At 24.7% G+C, this 21,414-nt stretch overlaps 2 protein-coding genes across 5 annotated transcripts in view; one reads left to right on the top strand and one right to left on the bottom strand.

Moving 5' to 3' along the window:
* The first annotated feature begins 361 nt into the window (after window positions 1-361).
* Window positions 362-10,897, top strand: LOC132933648 (regulator of MON1-CCZ1 complex). 3 transcript variants are annotated; one of them, XM_060999912.1, is made up of 16 exons: window positions 362-963; window positions 1,038-1,115; window positions 1,185-1,342; window positions 2,339-2,498; window positions 2,698-2,862; window positions 3,607-3,750; window positions 3,815-3,992; window positions 4,053-4,197; window positions 4,291-4,396; window positions 4,471-4,606; window positions 5,259-5,322; window positions 7,908-8,013; window positions 8,754-8,991; window positions 9,136-9,314; window positions 9,431-9,570; window positions 10,261-10,897. In XM_060999912.1, exons 4-16 carry the CDS (start codon window positions 2,394-2,396, stop codon window positions 10,421-10,423), a joined length of 1,869 nt encoding a protein of 622 aa, XP_060855895.1. In that variant the 5' UTR covers window positions 362-963; window positions 1,038-1,115; window positions 1,185-1,342; window positions 2,339-2,393; the 3' UTR covers window positions 10,424-10,897. The 3 variants fall into 3 exon arrangements, with proteins under 3 accessions (XP_060855895.1, XP_060855896.1, XP_060855894.1); XM_060999913.1 differs by lacking the exon at window positions 1,038-1,115; XM_060999911.1 differs by lacking the exons at window positions 1,038-1,115; window positions 1,185-1,342.
* Window positions 10,898-11,510: 613 nt separating this feature from the next.
* Window positions 11,511-21,414, bottom strand: part of LOC132933647 (transformation/transcription domain-associated protein-like) — a 39,221-nt gene continuing 29,317 nt past the window's right edge. The window contains exons 45-62 of one of the 2 annotated variants that reach the window (XM_060999909.1): window positions 21,215-21,392; window positions 20,875-21,042; window positions 20,559-20,780; window positions 20,327-20,497; window positions 18,200-18,646; window positions 17,980-18,132; window positions 17,746-17,823; window positions 17,627-17,654; window positions 17,429-17,547; window positions 16,523-16,700; window positions 14,023-14,285; window positions 13,710-13,916; window positions 13,414-13,620; window positions 13,206-13,337; window positions 12,945-13,086; window positions 12,674-12,867; window positions 12,059-12,175; window positions 11,511-11,979 (exon numbers count right to left, since the gene is read on the bottom strand). In XM_060999909.1, coding sequence (XP_060855892.1) covers window positions 11,902-11,979; window positions 12,059-12,175; window positions 12,674-12,867; window positions 12,945-13,086; window positions 13,206-13,337; window positions 13,414-13,620; window positions 13,710-13,916; window positions 14,023-14,285; window positions 16,523-16,700; window positions 17,429-17,547; window positions 17,627-17,654; window positions 17,746-17,823; window positions 17,980-18,132; window positions 18,200-18,646; window positions 20,327-20,497; window positions 20,559-20,780; window positions 20,875-21,042; window positions 21,215-21,392 — 3,082 coding nt within the window. In that variant the 3' untranslated portion in view covers window positions 11,511-11,901. The remainder of the gene's footprint in view (window positions 11,980-12,058; window positions 12,176-12,673; window positions 12,868-12,944; window positions 13,087-13,205; window positions 13,338-13,413; window positions 13,621-13,709; window positions 13,917-14,022; window positions 14,286-16,522; window positions 16,701-17,428; window positions 17,548-17,626; window positions 17,655-17,745; window positions 17,824-17,979; window positions 18,133-18,199; window positions 18,647-20,326; window positions 20,498-20,558; window positions 20,781-20,874; window positions 21,043-21,214; window positions 21,393-21,414) is intronic. The other variant, XM_060999910.1, reaches the window with a different exon arrangement.

The following is a 21,414-nucleotide window of genomic DNA, read 5'->3' as shown; positions in this document are numbered from 1 at the left end:
CGGCGCAAAAAGGTGGATAACGAGCTTGAAATCTCTCCATGATTTTTGTTACGGTAACAAGATTCCTCATAAGTTTGACCGTCAAAATGTTCAGAAAAAAAAAGCTTTAACAGAATCCTTCAAAAAATATAGTAGTTACCAATTGAAAGTATACTGAATTAAAAATGCTTGCATAATATGAAAGTTTTTCAGTTTTTGGTGATGGCCGATGGGTACATTACGTTTTGAAACGTTTCAAAATAAAACAGTTCATAGCAAAATGAAACGTTTCGTTTGAACTAATCTGTATTTCTTATCATAAGAAAATAACAATATTATTTGATAATACAATTATTGTAGTTTGTAGAATGTAGATAGTAGATATTATTATAATTTTATAATACCTACCTAATAATATTATAATAATTAATAATATAATTTTATTATTATTATTGTGTTAAATGCAGTACTGACTAATGACTACTACTTACTAAGTAATTCTAAATTCTAATACAAATCACTACAGTAAAAATTACTGTCATAATAATAATATATATTATGTAGACAAATGGTGTGACCATAGCTTGTAAATACAAAGAAATTTGCCGATGTAAATAATAATTTCCAACCAAATTCTTGCCTATATACAATAATCGAATCGTCGATAATCTAAGAATAAAAAAAAATACTAATTGAATAAAAACGATTATTTTAGTAAATAGTAAATACTTAACACGATGATCTCCCGTAGCCCGTAGGAATACGCTTTTTTTGGTTACAGCAGTTGGCTATTTAAAAAGCCACCGACACACAACTTAGGATATCATAGTAGGATCTCGGAGTTGAAGATCAAAACATAAGTCGGCTAGGTGGGCTGGTTTAAAAAGCTTGACTGGCCAGAACAAGACGTACTTAACAACATCGTAGGAAGTCCAGTCGTTTATCGTTATCAGATTAACTTCAATCAAACAATCAAAATAATAGGTAATTATCAGTTTTTTGAATTGAAAATTTTTTTAATACGTTGCTTGTAAAATTAATAATATTAATAATAATAGTTACAGTCTTGTCGTCGCCTAGTCGCACTCTCTCGTGGGACGGAGTATAGAAATTAATTACTTAAATACTTATATTAGGTACCTAAATTAGTTTTTACGATTTTCAAGCTTGAGATTTGGCCAATTTGTATTCTTGTTTCTACGTAGGTAGTCTGCTCATACATTAATGAGACACTACTCAGTACTCGTACGCGAGTTATGTGAAAAACTAACGTCTCATACCTATCTGTCGATGCCCCCGCCAATGTCCGTGTGACCGTGTAGATGATTTTAAGTTCAGTGTCCTGTATATTTTGCTGCAGAACGTAAGTTGAATTTTATCTCATAACGTTGACAAATAATATGACTTTCCACCGACGACCGCTGTCGATGTGTAGATGTATAGTCCATCAACCGTTTTGGTGTTTGGCTACCCGTGGCTCGCACTAAAGTCGATCGTATTTGTCATCCGCCGCCCGAGGTAGGAATTTTGTGTAAAATGTTCACTGATAAATCAACAGTGTCTACATTCCCTATCACTGTGGGTTATTAAGAAAAAAAAAATTGCTCGTGTTTTGTGTGATGATTGATAAACATTCTGCATTGTTCAATGTTAAGTGAAATTTTTGATAATTTTTTTTGTTTTTTTTTTTAAAAAAAATCTGTCTAATAAATATTTCTTAGTCACCAATCTAAGCATAAGTCATAACTTATAAAGTATATGTTCACCAAACAACATTCAAATACATTTTTACGAAATGTTTTATTTGTTGTACTCAAATATTCTATTGAATTATTTACCAAACAACAGCATATTATTGGTGACATTTAAATTATCATGATAAAAATAATAATGTATGTACACCAGTCACAGATGTTTATATTATACTAGATTAGGAACTCTGAATAAAACGAAATACAAAATAACTGAAGCTTGTCCATTATATTTTGGGTTGGCAAAATGTCTATGGATGTAAAAATTACTAATTACCTACTACTTTATTATTTAGGTAGGTAACATACTGAAATATTGAACATTTACATAAAAATGTAAATTTGTCTACAAAATGAATTTGATGATGAGTTCCTTATCTAGTGTAGTATACAGGTCTGTAACACCATTGTTCCAATATTGTATCAATATCAATATTTAATAATATGTAAGCAAACTATACTCAGACTTATTTTATCTTACCATCTTTGAAATGGTTAAATGAGGAGAGGAAGGTACAACAATTTGTTTATAATTTGGCCATTCAGAAAAATAGGTACTATAAAATCCATGACTATTCTGTTTTTAATCAATCTGTTAATATTTCCAGATTAAATATTTAAATAGTGAATATAATAATTCGGTTAGCTGTTTTAATTTTAATTATGGATGATGATAACTGTCTTCAACTGAATGATGATCCCATTCAGTTTGTTCCTGCAAGTGTAAGCAAAACAACAAATGTGTTTTACGATGAGATAACTGGACAGGTAAACAAAACATTGGCAATACATAAACATTTGATTAAATAAGATTTTAATTTTGAAGTATTGATATTCATTTATGATTTAATATTGTTGTTAAATTGATAATAATATTTAATAAACGTTTTTCCTATAATAGTTGTAAAACTGTAAATACCAATTATTTATTATTTATTACTATTTATGCGTACCTACACTATTTTAGATAATTACTGTTCATTCTGGTGAGTTGACTGAAATAATTGTAACATCAAGCACTCGCTATAGAGAAAATATGGTGTTTAAAATAGAAGATCGTGGACCAGTATCTTCAATAAAAATGTCCCTGGACTGTAAAATATTAACAATGATGAGAACAGCATTATCCGTGGTAAGTTTTTGTATTTATTTAATCATAATATTAATGTAATATGTTGACATTGTAATTGACTTTGAATAGTTAGGTAAAAATAGAATGTGTATAGTATATATAATATAATGGTTATTGTTATTAAACCATAACAAACACAATTTACATTTTCAATTTATTTTGTTGAAAATCTTAATATATTTGATTTTTATTATTTGCTGCATTATGTCATAATAGAGCTGTATAAGCGTATTATATATAGATATAATATAATAATTATAATATAAATAAAAATAATTTATGTAATATTATGGTTTTCTCCAAAAAAAAAAAAAAAAATGTAAATTATTAAATGTTAGCACTTAGGTAGGTTTATTTGTTTTTAATGTTTAGTTAAATATTCATGCAAAAGTATTAGTTGTATTCTAAATTTATGATAATGTTTCAACCATTGTTATGATTATATAAAAATTAAATTCTTCAGTATTAGGTATTGAAAATTAATTTAAATATAGTTGATACTACAGTTTCATAGTTCAAACTTCATATAAAGCAACTTTCTAAGTTATTAATAAAATAGGCTTTATTTCTTTATTATATAATTTTACAATTTAGTTTTATAGGTTTGAAATAATGAATAAATGACAGTATAAATAATTAAATATTGAAATATTAAATTTGTCAAATTGTATTATTGTTAGATATATTTTATTATAGTACTGGTATTTTTGTTGTAATTTATTACATAATAGTTATCATTTATAGGAATTAATGGATATTAAAGAAAATACATTACAAAGTCCTTATTTTTTGTATTGTAAATTCAAAGGTGCCAAATTGTTGGGCTTTATTTGGACTGGTAACAACGAAATACTTTTAATTAGTGATAAAGGTGTAGAATTATACCAGGTAAATTAAACTCTCTAATACTTTAAACTTATTTAAATCATGATTGTGTAATTTCTTTATTTAGGTTGAAGGCCAAGGACCTAAGCAACGCATAGTTTTTTCAAAATCTATTAATTTGCATGTGAATTGGTTTATTTACTCAAATCACTCAAAAATATTACTACTGTCTATGAATTCTTTTGGAGATTTTCAACCCCTTCATATTTTACCTGGAAATATAAACAAACTGACAAAATTAGAAGGTATTGCCAAAATAATTTAAGTAATAATAATGATAATAGTTTTTTTTTATTTTTTTCTAGTTGATTTAGATATTACTCTTAATATACCAAATCAATCAATTAGTGAACGAAATATTGTAATGACAATTGTGTACAACACACTCAGGATATTAGTTTTACCAACAAGTCAAAGTCGCAATGAAATAATAGTTTATACATTAAACAAGTATAGTGTATAAAAATTTAATTATCTGTATATATTGCATATATGCTGCATATTTTATGTTTTACTAATAAAATATTTTTGTTTCTATTGCAGAATGATGACGTTTAAAAAATCACATATTCTACGATTGACACACAATGGTAAATTGTTGATTAATGTAGTTGATAATTTGATTGTCGTTCATTACCAACAAACAAAGGTTAATTATCTTTAAACTTGTGGTATTTATGAATATAGTATATTATTCTATAACATATAATTTGTATTGTCTAGTCTTCTTCTGTATTCGACATATATATGGAAGCTGCAAAAGAACATACAATATCACATTATTTACCTATCTTAGATGATCTATCAATTAAAAGAACAGTTCCAAGAGAAGGAGGATCACACTATGTTTCTCATCTATGTATCCTTTTTATAATTAAAATATAAAGCAATTTGAAATTTAATTATATTCACTATATCTTTAAGTTTTATAGCAAAATAAATATTTGGGTCACTATATAAAATATTTGGTATATCTTGCCCACTTTACAGTTGTAGAAATATTATTCTTTTGTTAATTTTTTAAATTAATTTAAATAATAATTTAAAATCATCGGTACTTAAATTTATTAATACCTAGATTAAAAAGGTATTTTTAGGATGAAGTCCTATATTATGTAATCTTAGTTATAAGGTATTATAACTTATAAATTACAGCCAATAAATATTTAAAATCACCGATAGAAAAAAATGTTATATGCTGTAGTTTTTTCTATTTCACTCTTCTGAATTGAAAAAAAAATGATTACAAACTTAGGTACTATACGTATTTATTTCTAAATATATTCTTTACTACAATTAAAAAAGTAATTTTTACTTCCAATTATGATATTTTTATTATTGTACAAATAAAAATCATTCTGCACCTAAACTTAGTAACCTATTTTTTAAACTGGTCATTCATATAAAAATATTTATAAATAGTTTTGCTATATTATATGAAATTGTTATACTAATTATATATTATTATAAGAAATAAATTGATCCTAAAGTTCTTTAATATTTTATCACAGATTCAAGTATTTGCATTTCATTTCAACCAAACATAATAATAGATGCTAAATTAGGTTATCTCTGGTATGTACTTAATTTTATATTACAATTTTTAGTTTGTCTAGTACTTCACAGTTTTTGGTTTTGGTTTTTAATTTTTTATATAAAATAATTTAGTTCTATCAAAATAAAGTTATATTATATTGGTGCTATATAAATCTTTTATGCTTAATAAAAAGTAGTAAATAGTAAATATTTATTGGACCGGGTCAAACTTTTTTGCACAAAAGCTTAGTACGAATGAATACATCACAAAAAAGTGAATAATTTATATACTATAACAAACCTTTAAAGCATCTATTTTATATATAATATAATAAAACAGTGGAATTATCATACTTATAATAATGTCATTGAAAATATAAATTAATATAACTGATAACATATTATAATAATAATGATGATTAGTTAAAAATGTTTAACTTAAATTATTTATCTAAAATGTATTTATATATTATGTTTTTGACAAAATGTTTAATTAGTACCGTAACTGCCAATGTTGATATAGCCACAAAATATCACATATAATTTACTAAACCATGAGCAAAATAAGTATTTGACATATATACCAACTGAATATAAAGTATCCTTTTGTGATTTATTATTAATCATCATAGCATATGATTTACATATTGGTAATTGCCTTCTTTTCAATATAAATAGTAAGTTATTGTTCTTTGATATCATATCCAAGTGATAATTAAGTACCCAATTTACCATTTATAATTTGAGCTCCAGTAACATTGTACTTAATACAACAACTATAAAATAATTTCTAAGTAATGCAAAGGATTGAAGGCCTTTTATAAATAATGTTAAACAATATTTAATAAAAGCTATGTGTAATGCAAACACTTACAAATTCTGTTACATCTATTTGGAATAGATACCCTTTTGGGATTATTAATTAAATTGAAGTAAATTGAAAAAATTGTATCACAGATAGTATCTACAATTTTAATATTAAGTAAGATGAAAACTTTCATTACTTTGTTTAGAATATTTTGAACTATTTTCTATGTTTATGGAAATAAAAATATATTAAGAATGATAAATTTCACTTTTTTTTCTTACTAATAAACCATTATAACCGTGACAAAATAGTTTAATTATTAAATAATTTTTTTTCTGATGGTGATTAGTTATGCTCTCATGCACCTGTACTAGAGCTTGTATTTAAGTATTTTAAAAACTACCCAGAAATACCCTAAAAACTATTTTAACAAACAATGTCTGTAAAAGTTTAATAAAAATTGTTTTTTTTAAAAATTGTATTTCATAAATCAATTTAGTACGTGTTTTAATATTTAAAGAAGTTCATAAATTCCATCAAAAATATCTTTAATAACTCATCAGTGATCGGTGACGGTTAGTTATTACTTATTAGCAAGACTCTAAACTTTGGGCATTTGCATATTTGTTTAGAAAGTGCATACTTCAATTCTGATTTGATACAAATTTGACCCATTGTACGTATTTTGTATATACAAACATTTTTATTGCATAACTTTGCATATTTCATTGTTTATTGTATGAATTTGCATATTTTAGGTTTTAGAACATTTATATGCATATTTCATGTATTTAGTGAAAATAATTTTTTTTTTTAGAAATTTATAGTACAACAAAAAATATTAGTATATAACTACCAATTAATTAAAAATTAATTACCTAATTCATCAACAGCTATTTTTGAAATGCTCCCTTTTAATGCTATTGTATGTGGTGCCCTATATTATGGTTAAGAGTGGAAGATCGTTTATCTTTATACTAAAAATTGATTCACGTGACATGCGCTTCGCATGGTCTCCATATGGAATTCTAAAGTAATACATGAACAAATTTTTTATCGAAAAAATTGTACCGAAAGTTAAATTTTTTTTTTAAAAAGCACCATCAGTTATCACATATATTATATACATATATTTTCTTCAATAAATTAAATATTTTTCATATTTTCTAAATTTTTATTTTATATTATGATGTTTTTAACACATATGTTTGCCCATATTTGAGTTCTTTTTAGCGTATAAAGTTCCGATAAGCCTTGCTTATTAGTTATTAGTGAAGAATATCATCTTTGGGCTGTACTATTTATTCTAAACATACAAAAACATAAAACCAAGATTATGTTTAACTGAACTATTTTATACTTGTGATTTGTGGACATTAAATTTATCTAAATAAAATTTCATGAGACAATATTTCGTTTTACTTAATTTTACACTAAAAAGTTGAAAAATTTATAAAATATATACTCTGAAAATTTATAAAGTTTGGGTACAGTTGAGTCTTATAAGTTCAGACTTAGCTTAATCTGGTAAAATCTGGTCATATCTGGTGGCAGCCTTAGCTATTACATAAGAAACTTAAAACCCTCCAACCCTAACCCTTGTTAAAATAAATATTTGGTCACGGGACATAAACTTACTGTCCTTAAAGTTATGCCAAGACTCTCCTTTTGAGGAAATGGCTTAAAAACTACAGTTTTCTATACATTTTTTAATTTGCTTCTGATACTCAATAATATGCATTATATAATATACATTTTCATTTATTTATGCATTAAGTTTAGTTGAATTATCTGACATTTTAAATTTTATTTACAGGCATTTCAAACTAAACTTAGCAGTTGTATCCAGAATAATTATGGATAAATGTTCACTTATTGATTTTCTTCTTTTACGTCCAAAATCAAAAGATATCACTTTGGAGGTATTATTATTAATACTTATGTTTAAATATATAAATGTACATTGTAGTTTTTAATTTTTTGTTAACTGGGAAATATGGTTAGTTTGTACAAAATATAATAATAATTAATAATAATACTGAATTCGACTTTGTATAGTTAAAAAAGACTGAAGAACAATGTGTAAATACTTTTAAATATATGAGATACTTTTAATTATCTAGATCAAAGGTCTCCAAACTTTTAACGGTAGATCAAATATGTGATACACTTTGGCATCATGTGCAAAAATTGTTTAAATAGAGAGGTAATGAAGTTGAAGATATTTTTTAAAAATTATTTTTCGTACTAAAAAATTCTAATTAGCTTGGAGAACCCTAGAACCCTGATCTAGATCAATAAGTGGATGTGTCAAGTCCCAACTTCCAATTGATCAATGTTTTTTTTATTAAGAAAAAACTGACAGTATTTTAAATTATTAACTGATATGTTATGTTATAATAATTCACAGAAATTAAATAGTATTAAATAAGACCTATTAATGTATGTATTTAATTATTTATATACCTCATATTTTAAAAATAATTATTTAAAAACCAAATAATTGTATTATAAATGTTTGCAGCATAATATATTATGCCCAATATTATTGTACGCTAAAGACAAACAATTGCTTAAGTTATATATTTATAACTTTACAAGTGTATTTATTATTATTATTATTAAGGCTACAGACATTATATTATATTTGTTTTTAATTTAGGTATTACAACATATGATTTTACAAAAAAGAAGTAATTTGATTGAAATAGGTAATGTTTTTGATCATTTGAATATTGTCTACAAGAAACACCTCAACAATCAGATTATGAACACCAGTCCATTACCTAATGACTATATGATTGTTGCTGAATCATTGCAATGTAAAGTCGTTATAGAACAGTTGGATGTTTACATGCATGTGTTTGTAAAATTAGTAGATAAATTAGAAAATACTAAAGGTGCGTAATCATTTAAAAATCTGTATTATTAAAATATTTATTTAAGCTTATGACATTCTTTTCTTTAATATTCATCTAAAAAAATAATATTGTATTGGTCTAAATTATAAAGCATTAAAATATTTGATTATCATTGTGTTGTAGAAGATAAAAAATTTACAGTTTCAATATTAGTTGAATACATACGGTCGCTAACAGATAACAAAATAACTATTGAACACTTTCTTTATGAATTGCTCATAAACTGTCTAGTAATCAATAAAATGTATTATCAGCTGCATCAGATGGTGCAATACCATATTGTTATCGACTCAAAGCCACTGGTAAATTTGAATGTGTAATTTGTTGAACAAAAGTTCAATTTCTATTTTTTTTTTTCATATTCAAAAGTTTTATAGAGCAAGTTGTGCATTAATTTAGAATTGCCGTTTTATTTCAGGCTTGTTTATTATTATCTTTGGAATCACTTTATTCACCAGCTCATCAGATGGCGCTTGACATGTTGCATAGATTGAATACAGCCCATGAAGAGATTGTTGAAGTCTTACTTTCCAAGAAACAAGTCATCCCGTCCATGAGGCAAGTGTAACAGTCTGTCAGTACATCACACCCTCACATGTTGTTTTAGTCTTACAAATATACAATATAGTATATATATATTGCTTTTAGCAGAACTAATTTTATGTTGTTAGCTTTAATATCACAGTAAATTACCTATTATTTAATTTAAAAATAACAACGTGATCTATGTTTATGTTTTTATGCAATATTTAAATTTACACTTTAGTGAGTTGTGAGTATATTAATGTAAAATATTAAATATTGTGATTTGAATATACTTTTAACCACTTAAATACTAAAATGTTCTTACAACGTAGATACAAATACTCATAATGTTCTTTTTCGTTTAAGTTTAATCATAGGTTAACTCACTATACAATTTAAAAGTAATAATGCCAATATGGTTCTTTAAATGAAAATGTGTTATGTTTGTAAGACGAAAAAATAACATGCAGCCATGTTTGTGTGCCGTCCTCTTTAGACATTTGTATTATGTCAGCTGTAGGCGCTTAAAAAATACTTTGGCACAAGCTGAAGAAAGAACTATCCACTTTAATTTAGTGCCCTCACAACTCATATACAGTAAATGTTGAAGTAAATAAGTAGTCTGGCCAAGAAGTTACGATTTATATTATATTAATGCTCTATTACAAAGAAAATTAAATTATTAAAATAAATCTTTTATTTATTTATGTTTTGAATTCGCAGATACATGTCAAAACACAATATGCTGGATCACTCTACTTATAGAAAATTGACTGAAATTGCAATTTCAACTAATAATTCAAAAATATTGCATTCCACAAAAGAAGAATTTGTACAAAGGAAAGTAACATCAAATGACGAACTTGACACAAATACCATAGGATAGTTTTAAAAATAATTAAAATTAAATATTTAAACATTATGACTATTATCTAATAATGTATTAAAATTTAAATACTTGTTGTTTACGACTTAAAAATATTTATATTATAACTTTAAATCATTTACTATTTATTTTTGTTAATACAGATATTTTATCATAATTTATTTTAAATTTTATTACTAATTTTATTTGTTAAAATAAAATAATAAATAAAAATATAAAAACAGTGATATCTTCGTAAAAATGTATCCAACATCCAATTTTAATGAGTCATTCAATTTTACTACTCTGAATGTTAAAGAGACATAACTTAATTTAATCTGCTTCTACTTAGCGTATAAACGACCTTGTTTGACATAAAAAACAAATTTATTTAATATCATTAAGTACTCAAGAACTAATAATAGTAACTAATATATTAAAATAAATTTCTCCTTGTGTAAGTTCTAATAAAACTTATTAATTTTATGACTCCTAAGAGTTAAGAAATATGGTTAACTAACTTAAGAGGATGTGTGTCTCAGTCTTACACATGTACAATAAAGGTAAATCGCGTTTACGTAGTCTGATTAGAACAAACTCAATTTTGCTTCTAAAGTAAAAATACCTATTTTAAAATGAAAAGATGACAATATTTTGAAGAGCATAGTACGTTTTTTCATTATTCAACATATAACACTCAATATATTACTTAGAAATAACAACTGATTCAACATTTTTAAACGACCTGTAACTTTTAAAAAACATTTTATTTTTAAAAAACACCGTTTTTCACTGAAATATTCTTATATTTCAATTTTATAATACGTATTTTTATTCTAAAACCAAAATTGAGCGAGTTCTACTCGCAGACTGCATAAACGTGTTTTGACTATGTCGTAAGTGTGTAAGATGGAACCAACACATGCACCCGCAACGTCGTCTTGATTGTTGTTATAAATGATTTAATTATTTACTCTTTAATTGGTTTCAATACAAGAAAATAATATGGAAATCGTATAATATTTAGAAAATAACATAAGTTTGTAGATATAATTTGACACTAAAATCGTCATGATTTAGTTATTAATATAAATAAATATTTAGTAAATTTAATTACAACTGTAGCTTTATTATTGTGAATAAAAAATCGGGTCTATTATAATTCTACTATCATTTAATAAACACGAACAATTATAATTGTAAATTTGATTTTAACAATATAATACTTGAACTTTAAAATATATTTCGATAGTAAAGATTCATATATTAGCTATAATAAATGAGATTATATTTAATAAATGTATAAATGTTTGTTCAAAAATTAAGTTTGTTATAAAATATTACAATCGTAAAAGTATTTTATGCAAATGACATTTATAAAAAGTTTACGATTAACAGTCTTTAAAAAAAAAAAATAATAATAATGTAAGATTCATAATAATAAAAAGGACAATACAAAAGTTATTATAATCAAAACAAACACATCTTTAGTAAGTTCTTTACAACCAGGCACGCCATGTTGGACTTTCATAACATATTAATTCTTTATGGAAAGCTTGGTATAGGAGATCAGGAATCTGAAAGTATAATAGAAATAATTTTAATAAAATAAAAACAGTTGTTAACATAATAATATTATTATTTTAGTAGTATTACTGGATTGTGTATTGAAGAATTTTTTAGTTTGTTGAAATTTTTCAAGATATACTTCAAGTTTTCATCAACTATTTCAAAAATGTGTACTTCATTCCTTGATATTTTCTTGTGAGTTTTCTAAAATAAATCACAATAGTACATGAATACAATTCTGTAATTCATTTTTCAGTATACTTAATAGTTAATACACAATATAAGATAGTATTAGAATGTTTATAACAATGGAGATATATTTATTTACAGCAGTTAAACAGTAAAAAAAAATTAAAATCTAGTTAAATGGAAATACAAATTAATTAATGTGTCAATAATAATTTGGCTTAATTATTTTGTTGTATTATTACAACATGTTGAAAACTACATTTTCATTAATTTTAATATTATTAGTGTTATAAATAACCTCCCACTAAAAATAATTTAACCGATTGTTTTCATATACATATAATATAATATTCAATCATTATTATACAAATATAATATTGTATGTAATCAAAATAAATTAATGTTAATATTAAAATAATATTGGGAAGAAGTATTAGTGTTGAATTAGTACTAAATACTTAATAATATATTGTAGAATATACTCGAAAGTATAAAAGTCATTGAATTACTTACAATATTATAATTAGCCATAAATTCATCCTTCAATAATAATTTTATTACAACACTAATATCGTCAATACTGTTGGTTAAACAATGGCCAGTTACAGTTAAGCAATTTATCATTTGATATTTACGATAAGGCGTAATAAACTTTGTCAAATTTGGTGTTAGACGAAAAGGTATTATATGATTTTGAACTAAGTTTCCTGCAATGATATAAATATTGTTTTTTAATGCTAAACCACAAATGTTTCCAAAATGTTGAGTTAACAGAAATACTAACCATGAACTTCACTCATATTAAATGTATAGTATAAAGCAACAGCCACTCCATTGCTTTTGTCAATATTCAGCATCTCGGGCGTCAATTTGATAAGGTTAAATGCATACTCAAAGAAACAAAGTAGTGAGTAATGTTCAACAAACTAAAAACAATGTTCGTTAAAGATAATATTAAAGACAATTATATTTATGACAATTATATTTTTAAAATAATTATAGGTATAGTTTCAGTATAAAATCATATTCTAAGAATATCACTTACAGTTTTGCGAAATGTCCAATAATCCGATTGCAATGGGTATATCGATGAAACCCAATTCTTCAACACTTCATCAGAGCCATATTTGTTGCCTACTGCAATTAGGCATTCCGTTAAAGGCTTAGTTCTCTCAGTCTATACAACACACACATCAAACAAGACATTTTTATTTTACTAAAGTTTAAAAAAATATATGATATATTTGACTTACAATAATACATGTATTCAATACTGAAAACCAAAAATCAATATCTTCATGAATCCATGACGCTTCTGGCTTATCAGGCTTCTTATTCATTTTCGTGTATATTTCAAAGAGTGAAAATATTGAGTTCTTTTTAGTTTCAACCATTCTTATATTCGGGGCAATTGTGAATGTATTTGGTATAGAGAACTTTAAATATCTCTTAGCAGTTTCCTAAAATAATTTGTACAATTTGGTAAAATTGTTAGGTTATTATTAGTTAATTATGAAATGTGCAATCTTCACTATAGAAACTACTTTACTTTAAAATCAAGCAAATAACTATTTGCTACTCGGAATAATTGAAAAATTCTATCTTCGGATTCAATTGCCTGGCCTTTTGAAACATTATAGGTATATATATGACCATCAGTTCCTCGAATAGACAACTGTTTAACAACAGTGCCATTTTTGTCAATAAGATGTACATGACCACTGAAATTATGGATTCTGACAGCCCCGGAAGAATCCTAATACATTAATAGTAACAAAAAGTATTGCAATATTATAATTGATTTTTAGAACAGTTGATTAGCGTTTAATAAAAATATTATAAATTTATTTTTTAATCATTACGTCGATATAATGGTCACTGGGTATCCTTATTACAGACCAATCAAATTGGTGGATTGTGGGACATCGAAAATGATGAATAAATCTCGTGGGGTATTTAGATTTGTCTTCTATGTGCTTGATCCATCTTCTTAGTTGTATTATCATCAGTTTGATAGTAGGAACTGAAGTAGAGCTGAAATCCGACGAAAACTTTTGCTTGAAGAATGGATAACATTCTGATAAATGATCCGGAACGAAAAATGTTTTCTTCATTTGCAATTGTACTATGGTAAAACATTGTAAACATGTTAATTTTACACATCAGAAGGCTAAAAAGGTTCGCAAACACTGCCGCGGTGGCAGTAAAATGCAGCGGGACACAATTAATAGCCAAGTCAATAAGATTATTTATTAATTATAGTACTTTTTACTTATAAACTATGATTAGGCTTGGATTTTCTAGTAAAATATACTTATTTTTCTATTTGTGATAGAATCACAATTTCTAAATTAAATTAATGTAATGAAATGTTGATTCTAAATTAATATTAGATTGATTTTTTTTCTTTTTTATTATCATTCCAGTTATGGTAATTCTTTTTTAATACCTACTTGTTTATTATGAAACGATGATAAACATTTTTAAATTAAATAACTAAAATATTATGATTCTTATTTTTATTTTTCAGTAGGGGCGACAATCAAACATTCATTCCCATGGGAATTGATTTATTTTTGTTTTTGTTCATCGGTTTGATAATATTAAATACAATATAGTATAGGTAACTTCAATAGTCGTAAATCGTAAAGAAAAAAGAAAAAAGGTAATCATTTTATTCTAAGAAATTTTGTGAGATTGGAATTTTATAACTTAAGATAAAATTATTACTTTAAATTTACAATTTATAAATCTAAAAAGAAAAAATATTTCATGATGATGGAAACACAGTAATAATAAGCTAATATCTTTAAAAAAATTGACATTGGGCTAGATTCATAGCTGAAGGAGACTATAACCTAACTATACCCATTGGGGTTTCGAGACTTATCATCCCTAAAGGACGTGCTCTACTAAAAGCTGTAAGCAATATTAATGCTGAAATAATTTCTACAAGAAAAGCAACATATTGGCCATCTGACCAGAACAAAATTCCAGATTTACTAGACTTCTTCATAATGAAAGGTATATCCTCTAATTATGTAGAAATAATATAACTCATGAGAACAAACATCGGATCACATACCAGTATTTCTCATGTTAGGCTCAAATGTTATAAAAAAAACGAAAGGTGTCGCTTACAAATAAAAAACTAACTAGGACCTCTTTAGACCTAATCTATATGCTTTTTTTTAGCACTATTGGACAACTAACTAACAATGTTATCAACGCAGGAAATTTGGCAACGCCTGAAATACCAGCAAGAAGTAATCATGAAATTGCCTACCTTATGAAAATCAGGGAGCTAGTAAAGATAAAACGAAAAGTACGGGAAAAATGGCACCGTACGAGTGATCTATTTTACATGATAAAATAAATGAAGTCAAAAACGAAAGGTTCAAATGTGTGACAGTCACAAAAATATAAAAATTATAAAAAAAGGTGGGTAAGTGGATGTTGCTCTGTTGTACAATAGGTTACAAGAGAGTCACTATATGATGGATGGTATTAAATTTGAATTCAATGATATCATATCACTGTACACGAAAAACGATTCTGAGCGGTGATTTTGTCAGTATGGATATTTTATATTATACAATTATAACAAAATACCTAAAATAGTTATTATTGATTTTTTGATATGTAATTTCGTCCAAATTCGAACTTAAAATAACTATAAAGATAAACTGTGTTAATGTATTTTTTAGATTTTTTGGTAACAGAATGGAAGTTAATTAACTACTTCCATGGAACTTTGTTTTAAATTTTTAAATTTTAGCTATAAAAGTTGAACATTTTATAAATGTTTAACTACTAAATAATTTGTAAATTCTCAATTTGATAAATTTCGACAAAATTTGAACTTTAAATGATTATAAAAAAAATTATGCATACGTATTTTTAATATTTTTTAACTGCTATTGTAACATTATATCAGGAGACTTGAATAAATTTTCAACAAAAAAAACGAATCAATAACCATAAAAAAAAAAGAAAAAAATGAAATTTGAAATTGTCCGCAAGCAACTCAAAATGAGTCAAAATATTCAGTGAAATTTTCAAGTATCTACAGTCATTTGTTTTTTAATTACAATAAAATAAGAAAATTGTTACATGAGAAATCGAGTGAATATCAAATGTTGTAAAAATATGAATTAATGGTATAAATAAGTAATAGCCTATAATCATTCTAAATGTTTTGAAAATAATATTGCGTTTGATAAAATGTATAATATATAAAAAGTTTTAAGTCCCCACGAATAATATTTTTATTTATTATATTTGAATTACAATTATTTAAATGAAATGATTTTTTCATTTTATTATTTTATTATAGGTAAGTAATAACTAATAAATACATACTTGTGTTCACATCTTCAGCAACAAACGAAATAACTATGGTTTTAATAAAATTTGAAATTTTTCTTGGAACTCGTACATTCAAATTTTTATTCTCAAATCCAAAATCATAACTAAGGTATAAGCACTCATATAATTTTCGACGTAGTTCTTCATCCCAACTTTCTCCTAATGAAGTTATCTGTGGTAAAAAAAAAAATATTAAATTAAAATAATTTATTTTAAATACTATAATAGTTTTCTGGACCATAACATTTAAACTGATTTTCTATTCTAGTATTTATAATACATACATTCAAAATTTTGAATAATATATAATAAGATTAATATAAGTTTAATTATTTTTATTTTGTCTACACTATTAATATATCATTATTATGATGGATATATAAAATTGAATTAATATTAAAGTTGTTTTATGAATATTGTCAATAAATAAGTAGAGAATCAAGCATCATATATTCAAACTGCAGATATTTTATCATAATATGTTACTCCAAGTACAAATACAGGAATAATTATTTAAAGCTTGAATTGTAACAAAATATATTTATTTAACAAATAGTAACATTATTATTCTTTCTATAAGATTTGTATGTATGAGAAAATAACATTAAAAACATAAATATAAGGTTATAATATGAAATGTATCACTTAGTTGATTGCTTTACATAATAGAAACTTATAACAATTTGTATAGTTAGAAAATTATTGTGTAGGTACATTAATGACAATATATAATTTAAAAAATTTATTTTTTACATAGTTTAGATTCAATCGAATTTTAAATCAAAGTGTTCTAATTCATGAAGTCTAAAAATTTACTATACATTAGAATATTTAACAGTATTCAATTAAGATAGAAATAAATAATAAGGTATTCTAAATAATAAATTGTATTAAACTAACCTGATCAACAAAATAGTCCAATTGAATTATACCTAAATTACACTTCTGCATCAAAGTCATCATTTGTTTGATCTTATCAATTTTTAACATTTGGTATGTTTTTTTTCGAACATCATCTGCTTTATAAATAATAAAATATTGTTAAAACATATTAAAAAAATTAATTTAAGTAGTAAATGTGAAAAATAATGTACATACTTGTCGGTGTATTTGCAGACATAGTTTCCTAAAGAAAAATTATATTAATACTTATGGTTTTATTTTATTATAAAAAATACTATAATTCTATATTATCTAATATTTATAATTTATATTACCATTGTTTTATTCATTTTTTCAGTGAGGTACATTCTATTCAGAGTCAAATACATTTGTTGTGGATACCATTGTCCAATCTATAATATTACAAAAGTAAATTAAATAAGATTCAATAAAATAAGATTCAATAGTATGGTAAATAATATTAAAACTGAATTCAAATCTAATCATACATTTAGATTTTAATTTCTATTACAGGATCAATATTGAAAAAATAAAATAAATTGTATTACCTTCGAAATAATTTTATCAATGGCTTTAATATTTTTTTCTACAAAGGTATTTAGCATTTGAGGAAGCCATATATCAGAAAATATAAAATTACAATTTTCAAAAGCGCGTAATAATGTATACTTATTATCATCATACGTTAAAAGCCATAAAATCTGAATAAAAACAATTGATATTTAGTAAAAAATAATTATAATTTGTAACTTTCCAATTGATACTTACTCTGGCTATTACAATATTGCATTTAATATTAGTAGTAAACGTAGATGCTATAATGTAGCATTTAATAGCTGATAACGCTATATTAACATCTTTAATAGATAACTGATTAAAATTGTGTTCAATTAATGTTGCCCATTGAAGCCAAGCATTTTCTAATATTTCATTGCAATTTAATGTTGTTAAAAATGTATTTAATTGTGTTTGTCGGTTGGAGCATTTGTGCAAATGTAGAGGAATCAATTTAAAATTATCTTCTATTACACATTGCCATTCAATATCAATAGATTTATTACTTTCTTTAGTAGTAAAAAACATGCCATAATATTTTGAAGCAATATCTGTATTACCACAATAATCTTGTAAGCTACCTATGATTGTTAATAATAGAGGCTTCATGTCATCCATAAAATTATTGTTTAATGGCAAATTTGCTAGATCATTGAATTTCTAAAAAAAACAAAATAAGTGATTGGAATTGTGAACATATTATAATATAATATTAGTATATATTATAAGTTTATAACTAGTTATCAGTTTTCTTTTTTTAAATATTAATTACAGTTATATACAGTTATAATCAGGATTTGGGACATGTTGCATTTGCATATTCTTTAATTACAACTGTTGAATATTTTGAGAAATTAATGATTTCAATACAAAAATTGAAACTGCTATAATTATTGTATATACTTATTTCCCTTATTTAACTGTTAAGTTGTCGAGATCAATATAAATATAGAACCTATGAACATGAATTATAAATCTATATAATATATGAAAGAACTTGACCTAACTGACTGATATCTACTAAAAAACTAAAAAAATTGAAAACTGACAATGTCCGTAAACAGCTCAAAAAGAGTCAAAATATTTTATGGTGTACATAAAATGCTAAAAATGCTAATATAAACATTCAGTCAAAATGTCATGTCCCTACGGTTATTTGTTTTAGAGTTACACCAAAAACCAAAATCAATTTTCTCGAAAACAGATTTAGCGTAAAAATTCCATTTTCCTTAATTTTTTTTTGTTTTTCACGGCGTTTTTGAAAATTTACTGGGAAATTTTTTCTTATGACCCTTTACTACTTGATAACTCTCAAGACATAAGGCAACTCAAACCCGAAGACTATAATATGACTTAGTATAAAATATTAGACTAACGCTGGGACCTCTCCACTGGAAGTGATAACCCAAACATGTTTTTGTATATATTTACTAAAATATTTATTCATTAATATTTAATATTTATGTACACCTCTGAAATGTATTGTTAAAGATCATTGATCGTTATAAGAAAAAACTTTCGGGTGGTAAAAAAAAATATTTACTTAATGATATATCATAATCTCGTTCACGGGAACAAATCTCCTATGTGCCAAATTTATGATTTCAAATATTATATGTTTACCACATAAATAAATTATATATAGAAAACATTTATAATATTGATTAAAACAAAAGTTATTTTATTTGTTAAATCTTCTTATTAAACCCTGTAAAGGATTTGCCTCAAAAAAATTTCAAACGGGCTAAGCAGAGTTATTCAGCTAGTAGAATTATAAACTAATTTTTACTATTCATATTAGATTATATTCTGTAAGATGTAACAAATGTCAACCATTTATTAGCAAAAATCATATAACAAAATCCTTCTGTGAGCACCCATTTAAAATGTAAATGTTGGAAATCCATTTTTATTGCACCACTACATGATGGCGCCATAAAAAAGTCAATTCTCCAGCTATCATAGTTTAGGTAGTCAGTAAATAAGAACAGCACTTTCCAGTTTTTAGCCAATTTTTGAGGAAACTTTTCTAGTTGTTCTTTCTATAAACACCTTTTTGGACTAATACAAACATTAGAAAAAATGCCAAATCGGTTTAGCCGTTCTCAAGTGATGTGATAAACAACAACAATTCATTTTTATTTATATAGGTACAGATAGACTGGTTTTTACATTTTTATTATTTTTGACAATCCTAATTAACTATTGGTCTAAGACTAACTATCCCTTATAATTGACAAATTCATTAATGAAAACTGTACTAAAATCTGTTGAGTACTTTTTGAGATATACAAATAAAAAAGCAGCTAATATTCTCTAATTTATACTGATTATACTAACTTTGTTGAATTTTATAACTTTTGACTGTTTACATTTCACCTCCAAGTTCATTTTATGCAACCAATTGGATATTGTAATATTACTAAGATTAATGTTGTTTAATATATTAATCGATACATCAGTCATGTTATGCTTTAATGCTATCTCTCCAAAAAGTAATTTTGATTTATCCTGCAAATTATTATCAAAAATGGTTACTATTTGATATTAAACTATATTTACAAATAATAACCTGAGCAGATTTTAAATTTATTTTTAAATTTAAATTGCGTTGATTCAAAAATGAATAATATGTTTGTCTCCATGAAATCAAATCACTCCATACATTTAAACTATCTCCAATCCACGGATTTCTGTTATGCCAAATCTGAATTAATGTATCAATATTATTGATATTTTCTATTGAATGAGACCAACTGTTTTGAATATTAAGTGCTTCTCGTAATTCGACTATCTGTACAAAACAGTTTATATATTTTATACAAAATTATTTAATATTAATATAACACAATTTTAGTTAACTATTTAATATAATATAACCAACTTACCAGTTGGGTGGCTTGAAGTAAAGGGATATGAGCATTGCATAAATACTTAGGCAATATTTTCCATTCATCGATAATTTCTGCAGAAGCAAGGTCAATATGTTCCTGGACAGTGAACATTACTTGTTGATCTAATTCTTTTAATCTTAACATTCCCAAATAAAAATGATACTATAAATAAAAAATAAAATAAATTATTAATTAATTTAAAAAACAAATGTAGTACTTAATAATTTGTTTTAACGCTAAAAAAATATATGTTCACATTTAATAAAATAAGAGCTCTACATCAATATTTAATTATCAAACATAATATAAGTTAACATTATTATTTTAAAATCACCTTCCAAACTAATTTAGATGGCCAAATATTTTGTTTATTTTCCAAATACCACCTTAAATCATCACAAGTAGACTTTTCAATTGAGTTTTTCCACCTATTTTCAATATTTAACAAAAAGTTATCATCTTCTAATATATTTTCAGTTAAATAACTCCACTCGTTTAACTCCCTTAGGCATCTGCAATGTGTGTATAATAATT

This window comes from Metopolophium dirhodum, chromosome 1 (genome assembly GCF_019925205.1).
Source record: "Metopolophium dirhodum isolate CAU chromosome 1, ASM1992520v1, whole genome shotgun sequence".
Taxonomy (NCBI): Eukaryota; Metazoa; Arthropoda; class Insecta; order Hemiptera; family Aphididae; genus Metopolophium; species Metopolophium dirhodum.
Note: the sequence above shows the minus strand (reverse complement) of the source record. Positions and strands in the feature narration are given on the sequence as shown.